Raw genomic sequence first — 24902 nt, forward strand, 5'->3', positions numbered from 1 at the left:
TTCTCATGTTCTCTATGACCGATTCGATTTCTCCTTCGGTTATTTCTTCCTCGCCAGTCTCCGTACCCGGCCATTCCTCGCTCATGACTTCGTGAGTTCGCTCTGTTTCCTCCAGGTCCATTGCTGGGTGGTATTTCTCCACTCTTTGTTTTTCGGCTGCTTCTCTTGCCTACAGTGTTGCGTCTTTAGGCATTGCTACCACTTCGCCTCTTCTTATGCCCATTCTTCTGATGGCTTCCCAAATACCGTCCCACGAGTTTGTTTCTATCAGGTTGTTAATCGCCTGACTGTCGTGCTCCGTTTTCTTTTCTCGTATTATTTTCCGAAACTCTCTCTTCCGTTCGTTGTACTCATTCACTATTTGTTGATTGTCCGTGCTTCTTCTTATTCTCCTCTTCAGTGCAGTTACTGCTCGTTTATGTTCCGCACACTGCCCGTCCCACAATTCATTGCCAATTTTTACCATGATGGTTTTTCGTTTTACCAGTCTTCCTGCTGCCTGTATGGCTTTTTGAAGACTGGCCGCCTGCTCCTCAATCACTTCGTGTGTTACTGCTTGTCCGATATTGGTCTCTATTTCTTCCAGTTTCACCCTGACCAGATCCCAATCGGTGCTGGCGAAATCCCATCTTGCCCTTTTTCTTGGGTTGGTTTTCCCATTTCCGCTCGCCACTCGATATATCTGTGTTCGCTTAGTGTTTCCTCGTCACCTTTGATTTTCCATTCTTCCACGTTTATTCCCCTACTCCACGTGAGGTCCATGTGCCCTGTGTCCCTATTACAATCGAAGCTGGGCACCGCGTAGTCTCCTTCTGCGAGCTCTAGGCCGTGGCTGATTGCCCAGTCTAGGAGTTCTTCACCTCTTGGTGAACTTCTGGAGCTTCCCCACAACGTGTGTTTTGCGTTGAAGTCCCCGGCGACTATCCATTTGCCTCGGTATCTGTTTATTCCGGCGGTGAGTTCGTCTAAACTTTTCAGTGCCCTCTCGCCTGGTTCCTCGTGGACGTTTGTGATCAAGACGTCCTCTATTGCGATTGTTGTCACATTTTTTGTTGACAACTCCTCTATCAGTAAGGACTGGATTTCTTCTCTGGTCCAGATTTGGGTTTTGCTTCCCGTCATCTTTCTCATGAGTTTCCAACCTACCCATGCCTGTGTCCTTGGCGTTGGTTCCTGGATTAGTACTACCTCCAATCCATCTCTAGTTGTATATTGAAATACACATAGGTATGTGAATTAATTTACTTAGAACTGGTATATTTGGTGACTGCTTTGGTACCTTCGCTAACGGCATGCTTAGCCAATTCATCGGGTAACAATAACCTAACGGCGGTTTGGATTTCTCTACTCGTGATCTGGTCGATCTTTTATTGTAATGGGCGAGGCGCGACACTTCGGCGGCTATCCTTTCGAATATATCGTCTACGAAAGGATTTATGATCGACATGGCCTTGGTGGAGATACCCATATCGGGATGAACCTGCTTTAAAACTTTGTATATGTAAATCGCATAGCTTTCCTTCCTCACGCGCTTCTTTTTCTTATCGCTCTTAGAGATATTTTTCTGGGCTTTTCCAGCTTTCTTGGCTTTACCTTACCGCTTGTCTTCGGTGGCATTTCGATATAAAAATCCCGATGTCTCACGTACCTCAAAGAGTACTTAACTAAAAAAATGCTTTTAATACTAGAACTTATAATAATCGAAGGAACACTTCTAACTTCTGGAACACTTCTGATTGGTCGCGTTTGATATAACGAGTTTGGCTGGCGAACAAAATTCCGTTTTTGATTTAAAAGTGAGCAGTATCTAACAACGATCGAGATTAGCATGTCCGGACGTCTCGTTCCAATCGTGCGGGATTACAATTTCCTGTCCGTCGTATTTATCGACGTCCAACATTCTGATATAATTTCTTAATTTTCTTATAAAAACGTTCTAATCACGATTCGTTTGACAAAGTTTCGCGTATTTTAACTGTCTGACGGCCGCTCTCATTTAATGCGTACCCTATATGATATGAGCCGATCGCAGGTCTGAACGGTCGAGCGCGAACGACGTTCCATATTCCGGCTTCGTCGAAACGTTCATCGAGCTTGGAACCGTTTATTTATTTCTCATATCAAATATATAAATCCTTTAGAATATCATACGATTTATGTTCGAGGCGTTAAAAGATAAAACGTAGTAGAAGTAGCAACCTTTGCCAATAAATTCTACGTTGGCTATCGTCTTAAAAGGAAGCACAAAATCAAGCGTTGCTCCCGATTCCGTCGAAACTACCAATTTTCATTCGAGTTATAGACTTTCGGTTATAACTATGAAAATATATCTTTTCAAATCTACGTCTCCCGATATATCGTCTTTTGATATAAATGCAATTCCGTACAGATCTAATGCTATTATTGGAGAAATGAGACATAATATTCCTAATTGATGCGGTACAGATTGTTCGTTGTCCAAAACGAATCTATATCGAAACGTACCGTTGTCGAATTAACTCGAAGGAAACAATAACATGAAAATTAACCGATCCTATACTAATATACTTCTTTTTAACGGTTTCTTAATACCATCCGAACACTGGGTTACAATCGAACGTATCGAGTGAGCAACGATATCGAGACTTCTATGAAAATATCGTGTCCAACCCTTCTCTATCGGTACAATGCTCATATATATTATAGTATACTCTGCTTCTTTAGTTGAAATCTGTTTTCATAAAAGTTATCTCTTTAAAACTATCAATTTTTATTACATCAATAAATACATAAAAGGCGTAGGTAATACGTAGGCAGAGCGTTTATCTCCATACATACGTGCGTAAAACTACCGTTCCCTCTTTGAAATCTTAAGGATTCTCCAAGCACTTCGACGCGAAATTTATCTCGGAGTATTTCCTCTCTAAAGGAAAACTATATTAAAGCTTCAACGAAGATTCGGTATTCGATTGTTCACTATCATTTACATTTAATATGAAATCTTATCGTCTATTATAATGCAGTATATTTGTTACTTTGCAAGTAAATCTTGGAATAATGGAGCAAATATTTTATAAAATTTAACATCATCTTAGTCCATATTCGAATAATAAATTTCTTTTTTTAATTGTAGTAAAATTGTGGCTCTGAAAAGAACCGTTGTTTTCTTTAGTTGAATAGATACGTTGTTCTGTTTTAATTGGTCAGTATATATAATACTTTATTTAACCGCAAAATCCATATAGAGTGCGTCATTGGCGTTTGAGGGCGTATACTACATCCATTGCGATAACGGTTTTCCTTCTGGCGTGTTCGGTATATGTAACGGCATCTCTGATGACGTTTTCCAAATACACTTTTAAAACACCTCTGGTCTCTTCGTAAATCAGACCAGATATACGTTTTACGCCGCCTCCTCTAGCCAATCTTCTGATGGCGGGTTTCGTAATACCTTGGTTATTATCAGGAAGCACTTTACGATGCCGCCTAGCGCCTCCTTTTCCCAAACCTTTACCACCTTTACCTCTGCCCGTCATGATTTATTCAATTTAGTATTAAAAAAAATCAAATTTATATTCGAATTTTACGGCGTACACCTGAAATACTACAGATAACTATTTAATTTTCAAACCTTACCATGGGTTTTGTTGAGTTCGAATCGGGTCCCGCCGACAGATGGTAGCCGGACCAATCAGAATATCTTCAGACACTATAAAAAGGGAGATTTCTTTGACACCTTCGATCAGTTTCATAAAGTCTGTTGGCGGTTGCTGTTGTAATTCTTCCTACACGTTTGAAGTCAGACCCGTTTAGACGATGGCTCGTACCAAGCAAACTGCTCGAAAATCAACCGGAGGTAAGGCTTCCGGAAAACAATTGGCTTCTAAAGCAGCCAGGAAAAGCGCTCCCGGTACCGGTGATGTTAAAAATCGCATCGTTACAGACCCGGTACGGTCGCTCTAAGAGAAATCCAACGCTATCAGAAGAGTACCGAATTATCGATTAGGAAATTGCCTTTCCAACGATTGGTTCGCGAAATCGCTCAGGATTTCAAGACCGATTTGCGGTTCCAAAGTTCGGTAGTGATGGCTTTGCAAGAAGCTAGCGAGGCCTATTTGGTGGGTCTCTTTGAAGACACCACTAAACGAGTAACCTGTCTCATGCCTAAGGACATTCAATTAGCCAGACGTATTAGAGGCGAACCTGCATAAATGCTATGGCTGTCATATATTAAAGTATATAATATAAAAAACGGTTTTTAATTTACTTGACATCGTATATATACTTTCTTCTTAACAGTAGTTTATTTCTTCTTTTCTTCTTTAAACATTTTGGAGCTCTGAAAAGAGCCGTTTTCCCCCCTTCATATTATTTTGATCATCAGAACTGGTATATTTAGTGACAGCTTTGGTACCTTCACTAACGGCGTGCTTAGCCAATTCACCGGGTAGCAATAACCTAACGGCGGTTTGGATTTCTCTGCTCGTGATGGTCGATTTTTAATTGTAATGGGCCAGGCGCGACGTTTCGGCGGCTATCCTTTTGAACATATCGTGCACGAAATAATTTATAATCGACATGGCCTTGCTGGAAATAGCCGTATCGGGATGAACCTGCTTTAAAACTTTGTATATGTAAAGCGCATAGCTTTCCTTCCTCATGCGCTTCTTTTTCTTGTCGGTCTTAGAGATATTTTTCTGGACTTTTCCGGCTATCTTGGCCGCCTTACCGCTTGTCTTTGGTGGCATTTCGAAATAAAAATCAGGACGTCCCACGTACCTCAAAGAATACTTAACTAAAAAAAATGCCTTTTATTCTAGAAATTATAACATTTCAAGGAACACTCCTAAGCCCCGCCCACATCCCGAGTTAGAGTCTGGCTGGTCGCGTATAATATATCGAGTTTCGCTCGCGAACAAAATTCGAGGCTGATCTGTAAAAAATTTCCAGTATCGATTTTGATTTAAAGGTGAGCAGTACCTAACAACGATCGAGATTAACATATCCGGACGTGGTAAAGGTGGAAAAGTGAAGGGAAGGGCCATGGAATCGTTCCAATCGCGCAGGATTACAATTTTCTGTCGGTCGTATTCACCGACTTCTAAGGAAAGGAAATTACCCCGAACGCGAAGGGGCTGGTGCTCCCGTCTACTTATCTGCCGTAATGGAATATTTGGCGGCCGAAGTTCTCGAGTTGGCAGGAAACGCCGCTAGAGACAACAAGAAAACAAGGATTATCCCTAGGCATTTACAATTGGCCATCAGAAATGACGAAGAACTGAACAAACTCCTCTCCGGTGTTACCATAGCCCAGGGCGGCGTTCTACCAAACATCCAGGCCGTATTGTTACCGAAAAAAGCAGATAGTAAAACCAAATAAGTTACATGAGCCTTAGGGCTTTTGTGTCGTACAAAATCCTTTTAACTATCGGTCATTTTCAGGACCACCAAGATAATAAAACAAAAAAAGAAATTTAATATTAAAACTCATATTATTACTTGCTTTTACTAATTATTTAAAATACCCTAATAAACAGTTTAAGTATTTTAAAGATTGTTTTATGGGTGTGAAAGATTTTTCTAGCGGTTCTCCTTTAGTAAAATCAACCGTATTATGACATCGCGCCTTGTATATAATATATGTAATTAAAGATGAATTAGTGGGCCGGTCGATTAAGTAAGTATAGAGTTTTGGAATCCAAACCCTCAAATAATTAGGGCCAAACGGCCACCAATTATTATTATAGATAAATCTATGATGATTGTAATGATTATAAGGTTATACTTAAATCCTAATAGAGCTTCAATTTTTTAAATATTGACAAATTTGAGGTTCTGAAAAGAACCGTTGTTTAATTTTTGTAAAATTAATTTTGAGTGTCACGTTTCACGTTAGTTCGCGAATAAACTATGCGGCTTAACCTCCAAACCCGTATAATGTACGTCCTTGGCGTTTCAAGGTGTATACTACAACCATTGCGGTAACGGTTTTCCTTTTGGCGTGTTCGGTATATGTAACGGTATCTCTGATGACGTCTTCCAAAGACACTTTTATAACACCCCTGGTCTCTTCGTAAATCAGACCAGATATACGTTTTACGCCGCCTCGTCTAGCCAATCTTCTGATGGCGGGCTTCGTAATACCTTGGATATTATAACGAAACACTTTACGATGCCGCTTGGCTCCTCCTTTTCCCAAACTTTTACCACCTTTACCTCCGCCGGTCATATTTTATCGAACCTAACACAAAAAGAAATTAAATGATCTCGAATAAGTAGCGCGCCCACAACACGAGTGCTGCGGACAACTGTTGTCGATTTCTTTCAATCAGCTCGGTTTTGTAGACTTGGGATTGAGTTCCGCCCACTAGCACAAAACGGACCAATCAGATTAGATAACACGTTATAAAAAGGACTCTCTGATTTTATGACCAAATCAGTTCGAAAGAGGTCGCCGTCGTTTGCGTTTGATACTTATTCTCATTATCTCTAATTTAAAAATATGGCTCGTACCAAGCAAACTGCGCGAAGATCAACAGGAGGTAAAGCTCCTAGGAAACAAGCGGCCAGGAAAAGCGCTCCAGCTATCGGTGGCGTTAAAAAACCACATCGCTACCGACCCGTGACGGTCGCTTTGCGGGAGATTCGTCGTTATTAAAAGAGCACCGAATTATTGATTAGGAAATTACCTTTCCAACGATTGGTTCCCGAAATCGCTCAAGATTTCAAGACCGATTTACGTTTTCAAAATTCGGCGGTGATGGCTTTACAAGAGGCCAGCGAAGCTTATTTAGTCAGTCTTTTTAAGGGTACTAATTAATCTGCGATACATGCAAAGCGAGTAACCATCATGTCCAAGGATATTCAGCTAGCCAGACGTATAGAGGCGAACGTGCCTAAACTTTATTTTCTATCATTTATAATACACTAATTATATTCGTATTTTGCAACAGAAAAAAAAACGGTTCTTTTCAGACCACCTAAATTTAATTAAAGAAAAAGAAGATATTTCAATTAATATTCTTTTATCCATATTTAAATAAACACTTCACTAAAAGTGTTACAGATTTTTATCTCATAATAATATTCGACTACATGTTAGTAATTAATAACAGTCGGTGTGGTTATACGCATTGTTTTTAAAAACTAAAGAAAAAATAATGTAATGACTAATAACCAAAGAATAACAATATACTGCTGATAACAAAATTTGTATTTCAATATTGGATACTACAATATACTGCAATTTTTTAAAGATTATTTCTTTTTTTATTTATCTAAATTGGGGCCCTGAAAAGAACCGTTTTCTCCTTTATGATATTCAAGGCTTATGGTTTACTTAGAACTGGTATATTTAGTGACGGCTTTGGTACCTTCACTAACGGCGTGCTTAGCCAATTCACCGGGCAGCAATAATCGGACGGCAGTTTGGATTTCTCTGCTTGTGATTGTAGATACTTTATTGTAATGAGCGAGACGGGACGCTTCGGCGGCTATCCTTTCGAATATATCGTTCACGAAATAATTCATGATCGACATGGCCTTGTTGGAGATACCCGTATCGGGATCAACTTGTTTTAAAATTTTGTAAATGTAGATCGCGTAGCTTTCCTTCCTCTTGCGTTTCTTTTTCTTATCACTTTTGGAGATATTTTTCTGAGCCTTACCGGCCTTTTTGGCCGCTTTACCGCTTGTTTTCGGAGGCATTTGGAAATAAATATTACGGTAATAAATGATCCACGAAAAGTAATAGACTAAAATAAATTTCAGGAAATCCTAGAATTTATAAGCTCCTTAAATACACTCCTAAGCCCCGCTTATTATCTGAGTTAGCCTCTCATTGTTCGCGTACGAGATCATGCGTTCGGCTTACGAATAAAATTCGTTGTTAGTATGTTGGCGGTTTTAATACCGATTTTAATTCTAAGGGGAGCGAGTTCTAGGAGCAATCGATAGTGAAATGTCCTGACGTGGTAAAGGCGGAAAAGTGAAGGGAAAGGCGAAGCCTCGTTCTAACCGAGCGGGATTAGTATTCCCTGTCGATCGTATTCACAGACTTTTAAGGAAAGGAAATTACGCCGAACGCGCAGCGGCCGGTGCTCTCGTCTACTTAGCTGCCGTAATGGAATATCTGGCAGCCGAGGTTCTCGAATTAGCAGGTAACCCCGCTAGAGATAACAAGAAAACCTGGATTATCCCTAGACATTTGCAAATGGCCATCAGAAACGACGAAGAACTGAACAAACTCCTATCCGGTGTTAGTATAGCCCAGGGCGGTGTTCTGCCAAATATCCAAGCTGTATTGTTATCTAAAAAGACAGATAGCAAAACTAAATAAAACGAATGTAACCTATTTTATCATCAAATATCGGTCCTTTTCAAGACCACCAAAAGAGTTGAAATAGAGAATATTATTCTTATTTATCTTTTATTTAAAATAGAGGCTACACTTAATCGAACACTTCTGTCGGAATCAGGAGACAAGGAAAGTTACAATTTTATTTTTCGTTTTAGGGTTTGGCAGGGATCCATGTGAAAATATCGGCCCTTTGGTAAAAGGTCTTGTTCCTCGAAATCACAGGATCGGAGCAAAATATCTCCACAATAGGCCAACACAATCTCTCCTGGGAATAATTAACCGGAAGAAACGCTTTTCTAAATATCTGTTCCCTTTAATGTACGTCGAGATTTCGGTGCTGATCCCCTTCCTGGGTACGAGGTGTTTAGGCCTGATACCCGTTCTATCTCGTTATTCCGCTCTTCGCCGACAGAGTCAGTGCATAACATAAATCGTAAAAAAGTAGGAAGAGCCGTTGCACAGCAATTTAAGTAGGGACAGTGGGAATCTCGTTCGGGCATACGCTGCGGTTATTAAGGCAGTCGTAGTTAGACCCGCGGCTTACCCGCGCACAGAACATTTATTTGGTTACGTTAAAAATCATTATGGTCCAAAAGTTAGGATACTTTCGGAGCAAATCCTGTTAGATGGCAAGGGCACTTGCATACCAATTTAAATAGGGACAGAGATGAAGGTGGCCTATAAATGTGCCCTTTTACCTTTCGGTTTCAGGCGGCTTAGTGACAATTTAAGGATAAACCTGCGTAATATCCTTGCGATAACACTACCGCAAGAATTTAGCACGCACGACATATTTGTATTTCCTCTAGACTAGATTAGTGACTAGTGTCACTAATGCTAAAATCATGATGTAATATGTCGTGCTTCCCCTGCTTACATATTACTGTGCCATTGCTATTGCGCCAACTCATCATTTGGTGACGAATTGCCAGGATTGCACACGAAACCGTTAGACACAGGTACACTTGAATTTTGTAGATCGCTCAGCAGTTCTGTCTGGAGTCTGTTTGTGAAAGGCACAAATGAGTGCTGATATGTATACTGATGCTGAATTGGTGGGGTCGCCAAAATGCCGATATTGGCGATTTAAAGCTTCTTCCGCTTCCTGGGCCTGTTCTGAAACAAGACCTTGATACGCAATACAGTGTTAGAACCGATTGTGTAGAATCGATTTGGTGAAGGTGTTTGGGCAATTAAAACACTGGATTCAACTGAGTCTCTCTCTATTTATTTCGACAAACATATCGGTCAAAGCCCCAACACAGAATGAATCAAGATGGCGGGATCTTCATCCTGCCCGGATGGCATTAGTGCGAGCATGCGCCGTAGCGTTTATTATAATTTACAGGAAACTACTTTAATATCAACTATGTCATATATACACCGACAGAGGGCGTTAGATGTAGGCGCATCCACCCAATTATTTATATATCCAACACTCGGCCATCCTGACTTCGCAGCGTCCTCGCAAGGCTTCACTCCAGCTGCTCTTGAACATTGTAGTTGGTGGCTTTGGTCTTTCTATAATGGAAACATAGTCTTTACTACATGGTCTATTAAAATGTCTTACCTGGATGATTTTTTTTCTTCATCGCTTCATTTTATAGCTTCCATGCAGTTTGTTTTATAACTTCTGTGAAGTCAATTTTATACTTTTTGGCTGAACTGCAGATGCCTTCGGTGAGGTTCAACTGCTAGCCTCCATTTTAACTTCTCTGAATGGCCTGGTGCATTACGTGCTTCTTCTTCTGCTACTTTCTAACGAACCTTATAATTTATATCCTTTTGCGTTTGATATTTAGAATTTTACATCCAATAATAGTCTAAACTATTTACTTGAAATAATTACTTTGCCAATTTACACACTGTTTAATAACTTTGCACCTTTATATTCTCAAGTTCTACGTTGATCCCCAAAATTTCTTGCTTCGTTTTTTTTGTTTTCCAACTAAATTTATTTTAATTGCATTTACTGCAATATTTTATAACATTTTGAAACTTTATAACCAATGAAACTATCCAACAACTACAATATTATCTTTTTCAATGTTCACCTCAACTGAACAATCAAACTCATGTTTGCTGTATACTTATTATTTACTTTACCCAACTATAAACTGTTTATACTTATTGTTCTGCAAACCTTTGTTGTATTTTCTTTCACACTATTCTTACCCATGTATTTCATTACTTGATTTCTATTTTGATCATTTATTGCCTTTTAACTAAATTGTATATATCTGCCTATTTACTGGTCTGATTTCATATGACTATTGTTCTTCATCACTATGTTCTTAATAGATTTATTTTATATTCCATGTATTCATTAAAACACATACATTCTTGTATTTGCATTTAAAAGTTAATTTATTCTCTGATTAGTTGCTGCCTTTTAACAAAAGTTTTGTAAGTTATTGTTATGTTGCCTTTATTTTAATCATAAATGTTACAGAATCATATTGAATGTATGTATCCACTACAAGTTTTAAATTTACAATTCCAAAATTTTAACGTATTTCCCTAGTGTAAGCGTTTACCTATGATTATATCCATGTCTAGAGAATTATTGACGAAAGTAGGTGATTTCTTGAACAGAAAAGTTGTTAATTCAGGTTAAAATCATGCATCAGATCTTTCAAAGTTACAACCTCTAAATTGATAATAATCTCAAGCCATATCTAAATACAAAATTCATGCAACTACAATTGGCACATTCATTAGATTTAAGAAGGTTGTTCTGCTATCTTTTTTTTTATGTTAATTATAATATTCCATTCCAGGAAATCACCAAAATTAAAAAGAATTTGGATTAGCTTACATTAGATGAATTCAAGTTATAAAACTTTTGTTTTGTTTAATTCTCAATTATTTAACTTATTTAATTAATTTACAGATAATTTGACAAATGAAATGTGGGTACATTGCTTTAAAGAAAATATTTTATTTTAATCATTTGCTATTTTATATATTTGTAACAAAATATAAACTATACCATTGCTGTATTTTCAATATCAATAGTCCTATTCAAGATTATTATTAAATTAGACTATCATTTCATTCCCAAAATATTTAAAATTTTCTGAACTAAACTATCTATTTGAAGGCTTTATTTGTATCCATTTATTCAAACATATTGATATGATCTGTTGTCAACCCTAATTCTGAATTAAAATTAATCAACTTCAAAATTTTGTCAAGAATGTTATTGTGTTAATGTGTCAGTACAATGCAAAATTTTATAATCTTGCACTTTATAACATTTCTTTCGCCTGAAAGTTAAAAATCTGTTCTTTAAACGTTCATTTTAAAATTTTCAGAATGTATTATACTAATTAAAATGTATTGAAATTACCCAAAAATACATAGTGTTTATAGGAAATATTATCATTATGCTACAATTGAGCTTCTATTAATTAAATTTAAACAAAATGAAATTTACATTTAACTTGAAGTATAGCAACATTATTATTTAACATAATTTATCCTATAACTTTATTACCTAATTTTGCTGAAATTATTTAGCGACTAATCAGATTATCGTATTAAATATGTATTTTAATGAATTATGTTTGTATTTAAATTGAATCGTCATAATTGGTATGTTTGTTGACTGCAAATTATTTAGATTTTGTATAAAATAACTAAACTCTATTGTTTCTAATTTTAACATGGAATTTAAAATAGTAATCTTGGATGTTAAAAATATCTCGATTCCCAATTTTTTGTTATTATATACTAATTTTGGCTGATTTAATAACAATGGTTACCTTACCCCTATCTGCATCTTACAAAGTTTACTGTGGATTAATTTGCTGTTTACCGTGAGTGATCTTCAAAAATATTCTTCCAATGGTCTGCTTCTGTGAATGCTACTGGTTCCTTCTTTTCTTGTGTCAATGTAACTTTTGCATAACAGCCGATGTGTTATTTCCTAATGCTTTCTATAATAATGTACTCGAAACAAAATACTAATTAGTTTTAATCCAAACTCATGTGGATTTACTACTTATACTACCAAACCAATGATTTCTAGTATTCTCTCACCTTACTAATTTGTGCACATTAATAGGATGTCTATCTTACTTGTATCAATCTTGTGTACTGGTAATACTTAATGCTTGTGCTTGCTGCTACTGACTTGCTTCTAAAACCTGGCCATTGTCGACGTCTTTTAGTGACTACATGATTGACTTTGTAACTACTTGATTTTGTTTCTGAACAGCCTGTTTGTTTATGTCCACATTGTGGTGGTGCGTTTGTTGAATTTTTGCTTATTGATGGCCTGTGTTACATTCGCCATATTGGCAACATGTGTAATTCTAGAGGTTTTGTTTACTATTTTTGTTACTGTTTGATTACTACTTGATCTTCTATGATTGCGACTTTTATTGTGCTTGGCTGTTTGATGACATCGACCATATTGGCAGTATGTGTGTTTATTGAGGTTTTGTTTACTAATTTTGATACTGCTTAATTACTACTTTCATCACTACTTTGATATAAACCTTATTGGCTGTATATTTACTGCAATTTTGTTAATAGTTCTTCATCTTGATGGCTCGTTTGTTGACACCCACTTTGCTAGCGGTTTGTCTACTATTCTTCAAAATCTTGATAGCTAGTTTGTTGACTTTTTCCTTATTACCACCTGGTGGTTAACATACATTTTGGTGTATCCCTTTTAGACGCTTATTTGTCAACATGGCAACCTGTTTGTGGCCAGTTGTCTAGTTGGCGACAGCTACTGGGTTCCCCCTAATGATGGCAGTCTGATTGCAGACGCCCATTAGGTTGGCATGGCTGTTGCTGCTGTTCTCGATGTTAGTGGTCTAATTACAGACAACTATCTTGTCGGCCTGGAAGTTAATACTCACTCTAATAATGCCCTGATTTCAAATGTCTATCTGATTGCCGTGCGTGTTGTTGGCCCCGTGTTGGTAGGCTGACTGCGGACATTCATCTGGTTGTAATGAATGATGCTGGCCCCATGTTGGTGGCCTGACTGCAGATATTCAACTGGTTCGCTTGGCTGTGCGTGTTCGCGCTGAAGTGTCTGCTTGGCGGTTCTGTAGATGTTCGTCTTGTCAACCTAAATGTTAATACTCACTGTAATTGTGGCCTGATATACTATCTGTATTGGTTGCGGATGCCTCTGTGATGGTGGTCTGACTGTAAACCTCAATCTGATTGCTGTAATTGCTGCTGTCGGCCATGGTGAAGGCCTGATGGCGGACAAACTTCTTGTTCGTCTGACTGCATGCATTCCCTGTGATGGAGGACTGGCTGCCGACATTCATGTGAATGTCGTGACTGCTATTGTCGTCCGTAGTGGAGACCTGGCAGTAGACGTTTATATAAACGTCGCTTGCGATGGCCACCGATTGGTTGGCCCCTCTTGCGTTGGCAGTCTGGTTGTAGACGTTCATAGAAACGTCGCTGGCGATGGCCACCTGGTTGTAGACGTTCATAGAAACGTCACTCGTGGTGGCAACAGGCTGGTTGACCCCCCCTCTTGCAAGCAGCTTTGTTGTAGACGTTCACAGAAACGTCGCTGGCGATGGCCACCGTTTGGTTGGCCCCCCTTGCGCTGGCAGTCTGGTTGTAGACGTTCATGGAACGTCACTCGTGGTGGCAACAGGCTGGTTGACCCCCCTCTTGCAGGCAGCTTTGTTGTAGACGTTCATAGAAACGTCACTGGCGATGGCCACCGGTTGGTTGGCCCCCCTTGCGCTGGCAGTCTGGTTGTAGACGTTCATGGAACGTCACTCGTGGTGGCAACCAGTTGGTTGACCCTTGGTGTCACCGTGCTTGGTGATTCTGTAGTGGTCTCTTGGCTGGGCAGCTGGTCTGCGATGGCTCCACAAGGTTGGTGGTTCGTACGTGTGGCCCCCTTGGTTGGCTGCACGTCTGCTGCGTGGCCCCTGTTTATGGACTGCCCGTTGTGGCCCCCAGGTTTTTGGGACGCTCATTGTGGACGTTCCTGGTTGACGGAACGCTCGTTGTGGCCCCCTCAGATTGACGGCCAGCTCGTTGTGGACCCCCAGGTTGGTGGGCAGCTCGTTGTGGGCCCCCCAGGTTGGTGGGCAGCTCGTTGTGGACCTTCTAGGTTGAAGGAACGCTCGTTGTGGACCTTCTCTGTAAGAGAAACGCTCGTTGTGGACCCCAGGCTGGTGGGCGGCTCGTTGTGGACCCCCCCAGGTTAGTGGGCAGCTCGTTGTGGACCTTCTACCTGATACTAAGTCTGCGAACTGCAGAAGTCCTACATACCTGATACTAAGTCTGCGAACTGCAGAAGTCCCAGTGGCACCCCTCTTGTTGGTGCACCTCGGACTGTCTCTCATGATGCAGGCCTAGTTGGCGCCCATCCTGTTGATGTACTCCTTCCTGTCTCTCATCGTGCAGGACTTCTAAGTGGCGTCAATCTTGTTGATATACCTGGTGTTGTCTTTCACTATAGCGAACTTGTGTAGTTCACCATGTCTGTGGCCTGCCAGTTGCGAGTTGTTGTATCACAGGTTATTGCTCTCTATGTAGACAGCTAATTCGCTGTTCCACATCATGCCGACTTGCTGGTGTACCTCATTGTCATGTCTATGGATTTGCAACAGAACCCTTGTGAAAAAAAAAACAGATGAATCAGAAAAATATAATTTTCAAATTTATCTACTCCCTATAATAAATAGAAAGTACGTCTGTTGCACTTGAAAACGTTGTCGCTTGTAAAAAAAAATAAATAAAAAAATATTTTACCAGATCCGGTCCTGTGCCATTGTGTTCAGGGGTGGACAATCAATTTGCGTCGCCTATTACCTAGAACTAATTCGCCCCGCCGAATTTTTATTCAACAATTCTTTTTCAGAATTTAAAGAAAGTTCCCTTTTCATGCTACAGTGTAATTAAAATGTTTTAAATTCATACCTGCATCCTTTGTTTACGTTTCATCTATTTCGGCGCCATTTTGTGGCTTGGGTACGCGCCGATGTTTGTTTACATTATGTTATTTTCGTGTTAATGGCTAAGTACTAATTAATAATCAAACTGCCCTTGTGGCGATTGATCTAAAACAATAGTGTTTTAATAATATTCCTTTGTATTACCTTGTTCGCCTCATGGATTCTAGTTTGCGTCGTTTACACACTAAACACTACTTTAAACAATCACTATAAATCACTGTGCACGCGTTGTTCTTTATCCCACTTCTGATTTGTTAGAACCGATTGTGTAGAATCGATTTGGTGAAGGTGTTTGGGCAATTAAAACACTGGATTCAACTGAGTCTCTCTCTATTTATTTCGACAAACATATCGGTCAAAGCCCCAACACAGAATGAATCAAGATGGCGGGATCTTCATCCTGCCCGGATGGCATTAGTGCGAGCATGCGCCGTAGCGTTTATTATAATTTACAGGAAACTACTTTAATATCAACTATGTCATATATACACCGACAGAGGGCGTTAGATGTAGGCGCATCCACCCAATTATTTATATATCCAACAACAGACACATTTAAACGTCGTCCTAAATTTGCCTTTTTAGTATTCCCTATTTAGAGATCATTTTGAACTCTTCTAAATATTGTAGTTGGTGCTTCGTAAAATGTATCCCTCTCTTTCGTTTGTCCTGGCCATGAGAATCGACAGAATCAGATGAGCTTAGAACGGCAAACTTCACTAACGACTTCTACTATCGACACTACAATGGGTACTAAACGTAAACCTTTAGAATACAGGTCTATATTTGTTATAAGGGCTACAAAGCATATTTTATCCAGTATATCCAATAATAATGTTTTAATTTGATTTGATTTTAATGTATTAATTAAATTTGCTTTAGTATCAACTTGTGTTAATTATGTTTTATTCTACTGTGTAGGAATATATTCGACCAAAAGAATAATTGTAGCTGGTGCTTCGAAAAATGTAACGTTGCTGTTTCGTTTGTCCTAGTCATGAGAGTCTACAGAAGCAGATGATGACGGGGAATTCCCTAATATCGAAATCCGTCTCAGTCATTTTGGTAAACTTCATTAACGACTTATACTATTGACACTACAATGGGTAATAAATACACCCCACGTTTAACGATTCGGCCTATTGTACACCGGACGGCGGCATTTCCGGAATAGAGGGTGTGCCGCAAATACACCCCACATATAACGGTCCAGCCTATTGTAAACCGGAAGACGACCCTCCGGGGATAGAGCGCCTGTGGCAAATACGCCGCACGTTTAACGGTGCGGCCTATTGTATAAGGGATGACGACCCATCGGTGATAGAGGACGTGCCGCAATAACGCCCCACGTTTAAATGTTCTGCCTATTGTATACTGGATGACGACTCAACGGTAATAAAGGACGAGCCGCAATTACGCCTCACGTTTAAATGTTCTGCCTATTGTATACCGGATGACGACACTTCGGGGACCTAGGACCTGACCCAAATACGCCCCACGTTTAAAAGTTCGGCCTATTGTATACTGAATGACGACCCATCGGTTATGGAAGACGTTCCGCAAATACGCCAAACGTTTAAAGGTCTTGCCTATTGTATACCGGATGACGATTCTTCGGGGATAGAGTGCGTGTCGCAAATATGCCTCACGTTTAACTATTCGGCCTAATAAAAACCCGAAGAAAACACATCGGAGATAGAGGGCGCGCCGCAATTATGCCCCAGGTATAAGCGATCTACCTATTGTATACCGGAACACGACTCATCGGTGATAGAGGACGAGCCGCAATTACGGCTCACGTTTAAATATTCTGCCTATTGTATACCGGATGACGACTCATCAGTGATATAGGACGTGCCGCAATTACGCCCCACGTTTAAATGTTCTGTCTATTGTATACCGGATGACGACTCATCAGTGATATAGGATGTGCCGCAATTACGCCCCACGTTTAAATGTTCTGTCTATTGTATACCGGATGACGACTCATCAGTGATATAGGACGTGCCGCAATTACGCCCCAAGTTTAAATGTTCTGTCTATTGTATACCGGATGACGACTCATCGGTGAGAGAGGACGAGCCGCAATTACGCCCCAAGTTTAAATGTTCTGTCTATTGTATACCGGATGACGACTCATCAGTGATATAGGATGTGCCGCAATTACGCCCCACGTTTAAATGTTCTGTCTATTGTATACCGGATGACGACTCATCAGTGATATAGGACGTGCCGCAATTACGCCCCAAGTTTAAATGTTCTGTCTATTTTATACCGGATGACGACTCATCAGTGATATAGGACGTGCCGCAATTACGCCCCAAGTTTAAATGTTCTGTCTATTGTATACCGGATGACGACTCATCGGTGAGAGAGGACGAGCCGCAATTACGCCCCACGTTTAAACGATCTGTCTATTTTATACCGGATGACGACTCATCGGTGATAGAGGACGAGCCGCAATTACGCCCCACATTTAAATGTTCTGCCTATTGTAAACCGGATGACGACTCATTAGTGATAGAGGACATGGCTCAATTACGACCCACGTTTAAATGTTCTGTCTATTGTATACCGGATGACGACTCATCGGTGTTAGAGGACGAGTCGCAATTACGCCCCACGTTTAAATGTTCTGTCTATTATATATAGGATGACGACACTTCGGGGATCTAGGACTGACTCAAATACGCCCCACGTTTAAAGGTTCTGCCCATTGTATACTGGATGACGACACAACGGTAATAGAGGACGAGCCGCAATTACGCCCACATTTAAATATTCTGCCTATATTATATCAGATGCCGACCATTCTGTGATAGAGGTCGTGTCGCAAATACGGCCCACGTTAAAAGGTTTTTCCTATTTTATACCGGATGACGTCACTTCGGTGACTGAGGACGTGACGCAATAACGCACTACGTTTGAGGGTTCTACCTTTTGTATATCGGATGAGAAAACTTCGGAAATAGACGACGTGACGCAAATACGCCACAGGTTTAACTGTTTGTCCTATTGTATACCAGATGACGACTGTTCGGGGATAGAGTCCGTGTCGCAAATGCGCCCCACGTTTAACGGTTCGCCCTATTGTATAACGGATGACGACCCTTTGGGGATAGGGTGCTTGTCACAAATACACCCCACGTTTAAATGTTCTGCCTATTTTATACCGAATGACGATGCATCGGTGATAGAGGACGTGTCACATATACGCCCCGAGTTTAATGATTCGGCCTATTGTATAATGGATGACGACCCATCGGTGATAGAGGACGTGACGCAATTATGCCCCACCTTTAAGGTTCTGCCTATTGTATATCGAATGACGACGCTTCAGAGATCAAGAACGTGACGTAAATACGCCCCACGTTTAACAGTTCGGCCTATTGTATATCGGATAACAACCGTTCGGGGATAGAGGGCGTGCTACAAATAAGCCCCAAGTTAAACAGTTCGGCCTATTGTATACCGTATGACGACATATCAGTGATAGAATGCTTGTCTGCAGTACGCCCCACGTTTAAATGTTCTGCCTATTGTATACCGGATGACAACACTTCGGTAATCGAGGACGTGATGCAAATACACCCCACATTTAACTCTTCACAATATTGTATAACGGATGACGACCCTTCGGGGTTAGAATGAGTGCTTTCAATACGCCACACGTTTAAAATTTCTGCCTATTGTATACCCTATGACGACCCATGGGTCATAGAAGACGTGCCACAATTATGCCCCACGTATAAATTTCCAGCCTATTGTATATCGAATGACGGCATTTCGGGGTTCGAAAACATGACGCAAATACGCCCCACGTTTAAATGTTCTGCCTATTGTATACCGGATGACGACACTTCAGGTACCGAGAACGTGACGCAAATACGCACCACGTCTAAGTGTTCGCACTATTGTATACCGGATGACGAACCTTCCGGGATAGAATACGTGCTGCCAATACATCAAACGTTTAAAAATTCTTCCTCTTGTATACCGGATTACGCAAATACGCCGCACGTTTAAAGTTTCTGCCTATTTTATATCAGAGGACCACCATTCCGTGATAGAGGGGGTGCCGCAATTACGCCCCACGTTTAAATGTTCTGTCTATTGTATACCGGATGACGACTCATCGGTAATAGAGGACGAGCCGCTATGACGCCCCACGTTTAAATGTTCTGCCTATTGTATACAGGATGACGACACTTCGGGAATCGAGGACGTGACCCAAATACGAACCACATTTAAAGGTTCTGCCTATTTTATACCGGATGACGAATCATCGGTAATAGAGAACGAGCCGCAATTACGCCCCACGTTTATATGTTCTTCCTATTGTATACCTCATGACCAAACTTCGGGGACCGAGGGCGTTACGCAAATACGCCCTCACGTTTAAAGGTTCTGCCTATTGTATACCGTATGACCAAACTTCGGGAATCGAGGACCTGACGCAAACAAACCGTACATTTAACTCTTCGCCCTATTGTAAACCGGATGACGACTCTTCAGGTATAGAGGACGTGCCGCAAATACGCTCCACGTTTAAGTGTTCGGCCTATTGAATAAGGGATGACGACCCTTGGGAGATAGAGGACGTGCCGCAATTACGCCCTACGTTCAAAATTCTACATATTTTATACCGGATGACGACACTTCGGAGACCGAGGACGTGACCCAAATACGCCCCATATTTAAAGGTTCTGCTTATTGTATACCGGATGACGACTCATCGGTAATAGTGGACGAGCCGCAATTACGCCCCACGTTTAAATGTTCTGCCTATTGTATACCGGAAGACGACACTTCGGGAATCGAGGACGTGACACAAATACACCCCACATTTAACTGTTCACCCTTTTGTATAACGGATGACGACCCTTCAGATATAGAGGACGTGCCACAAATACGCCCCACGTTTAACGGTTCGGCTTTTTTTATACCGGATGGCGAACCTTCGGTGTTAGAATAAGTGCTGTCAATAGGTCCCACGTTTAAAAGTTCTGCCTAGTGTATACCGTATGACGACACTTCAGGGATAGAGGCCATGTCGCAAATACGCCCTGCGTATTAATGTTCGGCCTATTGTATATCGGATGACGACACTTCGGGGATAGAGTGCGTGTCGCAAATGTGCCCCTCGTTTTCCAGTTCGACCTATTTTAAACCGGATAACGATCCTTCTAGGATAGAGTGCGTGCCGCAAATACGACCGTTTAACGGTTCTGCCTATTATATACCGGATGACGGCTTTTCGATGATAGAGGGCGTGCCGCAAAAACGCCTCACATTTAAAGGTTCCGCCCATTGTATACCGGATAACGGCATTTCGGGTTGGAGCGCATGTCGCAAATACGCCCCACGTTTAACGGTTCGACCTATTGTATATCGGATTATGACACGTCAGAGATAGAGGACGTGCAGCAATTAATCCCTACGTTTAACGGTTCGGCGTATACCGGATGACGGCCCTTCGGGTATAGAATGCGTGCTGCCAATTCGCCCCACGCTTAAAAGTTCTGCCTATTATATACCGGATGACGACCCATCGGTGATAGAGGACGTGCCGCAATCACGCCCCACGTTCAAAAGTTTACCTATTTTACCTACCTATTTTATACCTGATGACGACACTTCGGGAAACGAGTACGTGACCCAAATACGCCCCACGTTTAAACGTTCTGCCTATTGTATACCGGATGACGACTCATCGGCGATTGAGGACGAGCCGCAATTACGCCCTTCGCTCAAAAGTTCTGCCTAATGTATACCGAATAACGACACTTCGGGGATCGAGGACGTGTCGCAAATATGCCCCACGTTTAACTATTTTACCCATTGTATACCGGATGACGACCTTTCGATGGTAGAGTGCTTGCCGCAAATAAGCCCCACGTTTTAAAGTTCGGCCTATTGTATACCGGATGACGATCCTTCGGGTATAGAATGCGTGCTGCCAATACGCCTCACGTTTAAAGGTTCTTCCTATTGTATACCGGATGACGACCCAGCGGCGATAGAGAACGTGTCGCAATTACGCCCCACGTTCAAAAGTTTACCTATTTTACCTACCTATGTTATACCGGATGACGACACATCGGTGAGAGATTTCGTGGGGCAAGTACGCCTAACGTTTAATTATTCGGTCTATTTTATACCATCTTGCGACCCTTCGGTTATAGAAGAACTGCCGCAAATACGTCCCACGTTTAACGGTTCACCCTATTGTATACCAGATGACGACCCTTCGGGGTTAGAATGCGTGCTGCCAATAGGCCCCACGTTTAAAGTTTCTGCATATTGTATACCGTATGACGACCCATGGATAATAGAGGTCATGCCGCAATTACGCCCCACATTTAACTCTTCGCCCTATTGTATACCGGATAATGACCCTTCAGGGACATTTGAAATGTAGACCATTTGTCTATGGCTCTGGTGCTTGTAAAAGAGTTGGTATTTCCTACCTAAGTCTCGGGAACGGTTCATGCACTGGTCTTCGAGCGCCTTTTCTACCACGTCGCGACGTTATTGCGCACTTCATTCGCTACTTTCCTATCATATTTCCTCACTGATCCCTAACTGGCCGCTTTCTTGCACGCCAGCATCCTGGGTGTAATTTTCCTCATAATCGATCACCGTGTCGAACCACGCGTTGATCTCTGTGACGGTTGCCTTGTTTACTATTCCCTCTGCGTTCCTTAACTGGTAGTTCCCGTCGGCTGTCCGATGCCTGTCTCGGGCCTCTACCTATTTCCCAATTTCGCGTATCTCCAAAATATGCGTCGTACCTTCTGGACCTATGCGACACTCGCAGAGTCCATCGGTCTCCTTTAATTTAAATCTGTGCAGGTAGGCTTGCATATTTCCGTGTCCTGTCGTGAGTTGCACAGCCTTCCTGCTCAGCCCTATATTTCCTCTCCCCACTTGTTGGCAGTATTTGTAGAGGGTTCTTCCTTTAATGGATTGCTCCCAATGCATTTGCCATCTTCTTTTTACTTCTCCTTCCTTGATTCTATTGATGGTTCTGGTGCTGATCCATCCGTGGTTTTCCAGTCCTATTCCTTCGTTTGCAGTTGCTTCTCTCGCTAGTCTGTCTGCGGTTATCATTTCCTCCGTTGTCATTCTTCGGGCAATTACGCCCCACATTTGACTGATAATGACTTTTCAGGGACAGAGGACATGCCACAAATACGCCCCAAGTTTAACGATTCGTCCTATTGTATACCGGATGACGACTCTTCGGGGATAGATTTCATGCCGCCAATATGTCCTACGCTTAACTATTTTAATTATTGTCTACCGGTTGACGACCCATCGGTGATAGAGGTGGTGCCGCAATTACGCACCACCTTTAAAGGTTTTGCCTATTTTATAGCGGATGACGACCCATTGGTGATAGAGGACGACACTTCGGGGACCGAGGACGTGCCGCAAATACGCCCTACGTTTAAGGGTTCGGTCTATTGTATAAGGGATGAAGACCCTTATTGATATGGGACGAGCCTCAAATACGCCCACGATCAAAAGTTCTACTTATTTTACACCGGACAACGACACTTCGGGGACCGAGGACGTGATGCAAATATGCCACTCGTTTAAAGGTTCTGCCTATTGTATACTGGATGATCACTCATCGGTGATAGAGGAAGTGCCGCAAACACGCCACAAGTTTAAAAATCCCGCCTATAGTATACCGGATGAACGACATTTCGGGGAACGAGGACGTGACGCAAATACGCCCCACTATTAAAGGTTCTGATTATTGTATACCGGAAGACGAAACTTCGGGAATCGTGGGCGTGACGTAAGTACACACCATGTCTAAGTGTTCGTCCTATAGTATACCTGATAACGATTCTTCGGGGATAGAGTGCGTGTCGCAAATATGCTCCACGTTTGGCTCTTTGGCCTAATGAAAACCAGATGACAACACATCGGGGATCGAGGACGTGTCGCAACTACGCCCCAAGTTAAACAGTTCGGCCTATTGTATACCAGATGACGACCCTCCAGGGATAGAGTGCGTGTCGCAAATACGCCCCAGGTTTAAATGTTCTGCCTATTGTATACCGGATAACGACACTTCGGGGACCGAGGATGTGACGCAAATACGCCCCACTTTTAAAGGTTCTGCCTATTGTATACCGGAAGACGAAACTTCGGGAATCGTGGACGTTCGGCCTATTGTATACCAGATGACGACCCTCCAGGGATAGAGTGCGTGGCGCAATTACGCCCCACATTTAAAAGTTCTGCTTATTTTATACCGGATCACAACACTTCGGGTATCGAAGACGTGTCGCAAATACGCCCCACGTTTAACATTTCGGCCTATTGTATACCAGATGAAGACCCTCCGGGGATAGAGTTCGTGATGCAAATATGCCCCAAGCTTAACTATTTTACCGACACATCGGGGATAGAGTTCGTGTCGCAAATAAGCCCCACATTTAAAGGTTCGGCCTATTGTCTACCGGATGACAACCCATCGGTGATAGAGGACGTGCCGCAATTACGCCCCACGTTTAAATGTTCTGCCTATTGTATACCGGATGACGACACTTCGGGGATCGAGGATGTGACGCAAATATACCCCACGTTCAAAGGTTCGGCCTATTGTCTACCGGATGGCGACCCTTCAGGAATAGAATTTGTGTCGCAAATATGCCCCACGTGTAGCTGTTTGGCCTATTTTATACCGGATGACGACCCTTCGGGTAGAGAGTTAGTGTCGCAAATTGGCCCCGCGTTTAACGATTCGGCCTATTGTATACCAGATGACAACCCTTCAGGGTTAGAGGACGTGCCGCATATACGCCTCACATTTAAAGGTTCCGCCCGTTGTATACCGGATGACGACATTTCGGTTTGGAGTGCATGTCGCAAACGCGCCCTACGTTTAACGGCTTAACCTATTGTATACCGGATTATGACACTTCAGAGATAGAGGACGTACCGCAAATAATCCCTACATTTAACGGTTCGGCGTATACCGGATATACCGCATACCGGACCCTTCGGGTATAGAATGCGTGCTGCCAAATCGCACCACGCTTAAAAGTTCTGCCTATTATATACCGGATGACGAACCATCGGTGATAGAGGACGTGCCGCAATCACGCCCCACGTTTAAAATTTCTGCCTATTGTATACCGGATGACGTCACTTCGGGGACAGAGGACGTGACGCAAATACGCACTACGTTTGAAGGTTCTACCTTTTGTATACCGGATGAGCAAACTTCGGGAATAGAGTGCGTGACGCAAATACGCCCCATGTTTAAAGGCTCGGCCTATTGTATAGCACATGACGATTCTTAGGGGATAGAATGCGTGTCGCAAATACTCCCCACTTTTAACGGTTCTGCTTATTGTATACCGGATGACGACCCTTTGATGAGAGAGTGGGTGCCGCAAATACGCCCCACGTTTAACGGTTCGGCCTATTGTATACCGGAAGACGACCCTTCGGGGATTGAGCGCGTGTCGCAAATATGCCTAACGTTTAACCGTTCTGCCTATTATATACCGGATGACGAGCCTTCGATGATAGAAGGAGTGCCGCAAATACGCACCACATTTAACGGTTAGGCCTATTGTATACCG

The 24902-nt window shown here is 41.8% G+C and overlaps 5 protein-coding genes and 5 pseudogenes across 6 annotated transcripts; 3 read left to right on the forward strand and 7 right to left on the reverse strand.

Moving 5' to 3' along the window:
- Positions 1-169: 169 nt before the first annotated feature.
- LOC143205584 (uncharacterized) lies at positions 170-1122 on the reverse strand. Its single transcript, XM_076418726.1, has 2 exons — positions 635-1122; positions 170-593 (listed from the first exon to the last, which is right to left on the reverse strand). The coding sequence occupies exons 1-2, from the start codon at positions 1120-1122 to the stop codon at positions 170-172; spliced, it is 912 nt and encodes a 303-aa protein (XP_076274841.1).
- A 119-nt stretch (positions 1123-1241) lies between these two features.
- LOC143205458 (histone H2B-like) lies at positions 1242-1617 on the reverse strand (annotated as a pseudogene).
- Positions 1618-3230: 1613 nt separating this feature from the next.
- Positions 3231-3515, reverse strand: LOC143205539 (histone H4-like). Its single transcript, XM_076418698.1, has one exon. It carries the CDS (start codon positions 3513-3515, stop codon positions 3231-3233), a length of 285 nt encoding a protein of 94 aa, XP_076274813.1.
- A 280-nt stretch (positions 3516-3795) lies between these two features.
- Positions 3796-4190, forward strand: LOC143205471 (histone H3-like; annotated as a pseudogene).
- A 111-nt stretch (positions 4191-4301) lies between these two features.
- On the reverse strand, positions 4302-4727 carry LOC143205586 (histone H2B-like; annotated as a pseudogene).
- A 1137-nt stretch (positions 4728-5864) lies between these two features.
- Positions 5865-6208, reverse strand: LOC143205613 (histone H4-like). The gene has a single exon (XM_076418741.1). The coding sequence runs from the start codon at positions 6206-6208 to the stop codon at positions 5897-5899; it is 312 nt and encodes a 103-aa protein (XP_076274856.1). The 3' UTR covers positions 5865-5896.
- A 273-nt stretch (positions 6209-6481) lies between these two features.
- On the forward strand, positions 6482-6910 carry LOC143205587 (histone H3-like; annotated as a pseudogene).
- Positions 6911-7292: 382 nt separating this feature from the next.
- On the reverse strand, positions 7293-7686 carry LOC143205459 (histone H2B-like). Its single transcript, XM_076418639.1, has one exon. The coding sequence runs from the start codon at positions 7684-7686 to the stop codon at positions 7315-7317; it is 372 nt and encodes a 123-aa protein (XP_076274754.1). The 3' UTR covers positions 7293-7314.
- A 253-nt stretch (positions 7687-7939) lies between these two features.
- On the forward strand, positions 7940-8317 carry LOC143205588 (histone H2A-like; annotated as a pseudogene).
- A 1227-nt stretch (positions 8318-9544) lies between these two features.
- On the reverse strand, positions 9545-14322 carry LOC143205518 (uncharacterized). Of its 2 annotated transcripts, none has more exons than XM_076418681.1 (2): positions 13904-14322; positions 9545-13788 (listed from the first exon to the last, which is right to left on the reverse strand). In XM_076418681.1, exons 1-2 carry the CDS (start codon positions 13949-13951, stop codon positions 13435-13437), a joined length of 402 nt encoding a protein of 133 aa, XP_076274796.1. In that variant the 5' UTR covers positions 13952-14322; the 3' UTR covers positions 9545-13434. The 2 variants fall into 2 exon arrangements, with proteins under 2 accessions (XP_076274796.1, XP_076274797.1); XM_076418682.1 differs by having other exon boundaries at positions 14047-14156.
- Positions 14323-24902: the final 10580 nt, after the last annotated feature.

The sequence above is a fragment of the Rhynchophorus ferrugineus genome, unplaced genomic scaffold, assembly GCF_030347505.1.
Source record: "Rhynchophorus ferrugineus isolate W39M unplaced genomic scaffold, kcgeb_rfMv2 rfM12, whole genome shotgun sequence".
Taxonomy (NCBI): domain Eukaryota; kingdom Metazoa; phylum Arthropoda; class Insecta; order Coleoptera; family Curculionidae; genus Rhynchophorus; species Rhynchophorus ferrugineus.

Bases quoted from the DNA above. Each gene is read 5' to 3' on its own strand.
- LOC143205584 (XM_076418726.1), bottom strand. From the start codon at position 1,122: ATGACGGGAAGCAAAACCCAAATCTGGACCAGAGAAGAAATCCAGTCC. The intron at 594-634 runs GCAAGATGGGAT...GGATCTGGTCAG, and splicing joins AAACCAACCCAAGAAAAAGG to GGTGAAACTGGAAGAAATAG.
- LOC143205539 (XM_076418698.1), bottom strand. From the start codon at position 3,515: ATGACGGGCAGAGGTAAAGGTGGTAAAGGTTTGGGAAAAGGAGGCGCT.
- LOC143205613 (XM_076418741.1), bottom strand. From the start codon at position 6,208: ATGACCGGCGGAGGTAAAGGTGGTAAAAGTTTGGGAAAAGGAGGAGCC.
- LOC143205459 (XM_076418639.1), bottom strand. From the start codon at position 7,686: ATGCCTCCGAAAACAAGCGGTAAAGCGGCCAAAAAGGCCGGTAAGGCT.
- LOC143205518 (XM_076418681.1), bottom strand. From the start codon at position 13,951: ATGAACGTCTACAACCAGACTGCCAGCGCAAGGGGGGCCAACCAAACG. The intron at 13,789-13,903 runs GTGGCCATCGCC...GTCTACAACCAG, and splicing joins CAAGGGGGGCCAACCAAACG to GTGGCCATCGCCAGCGACGT.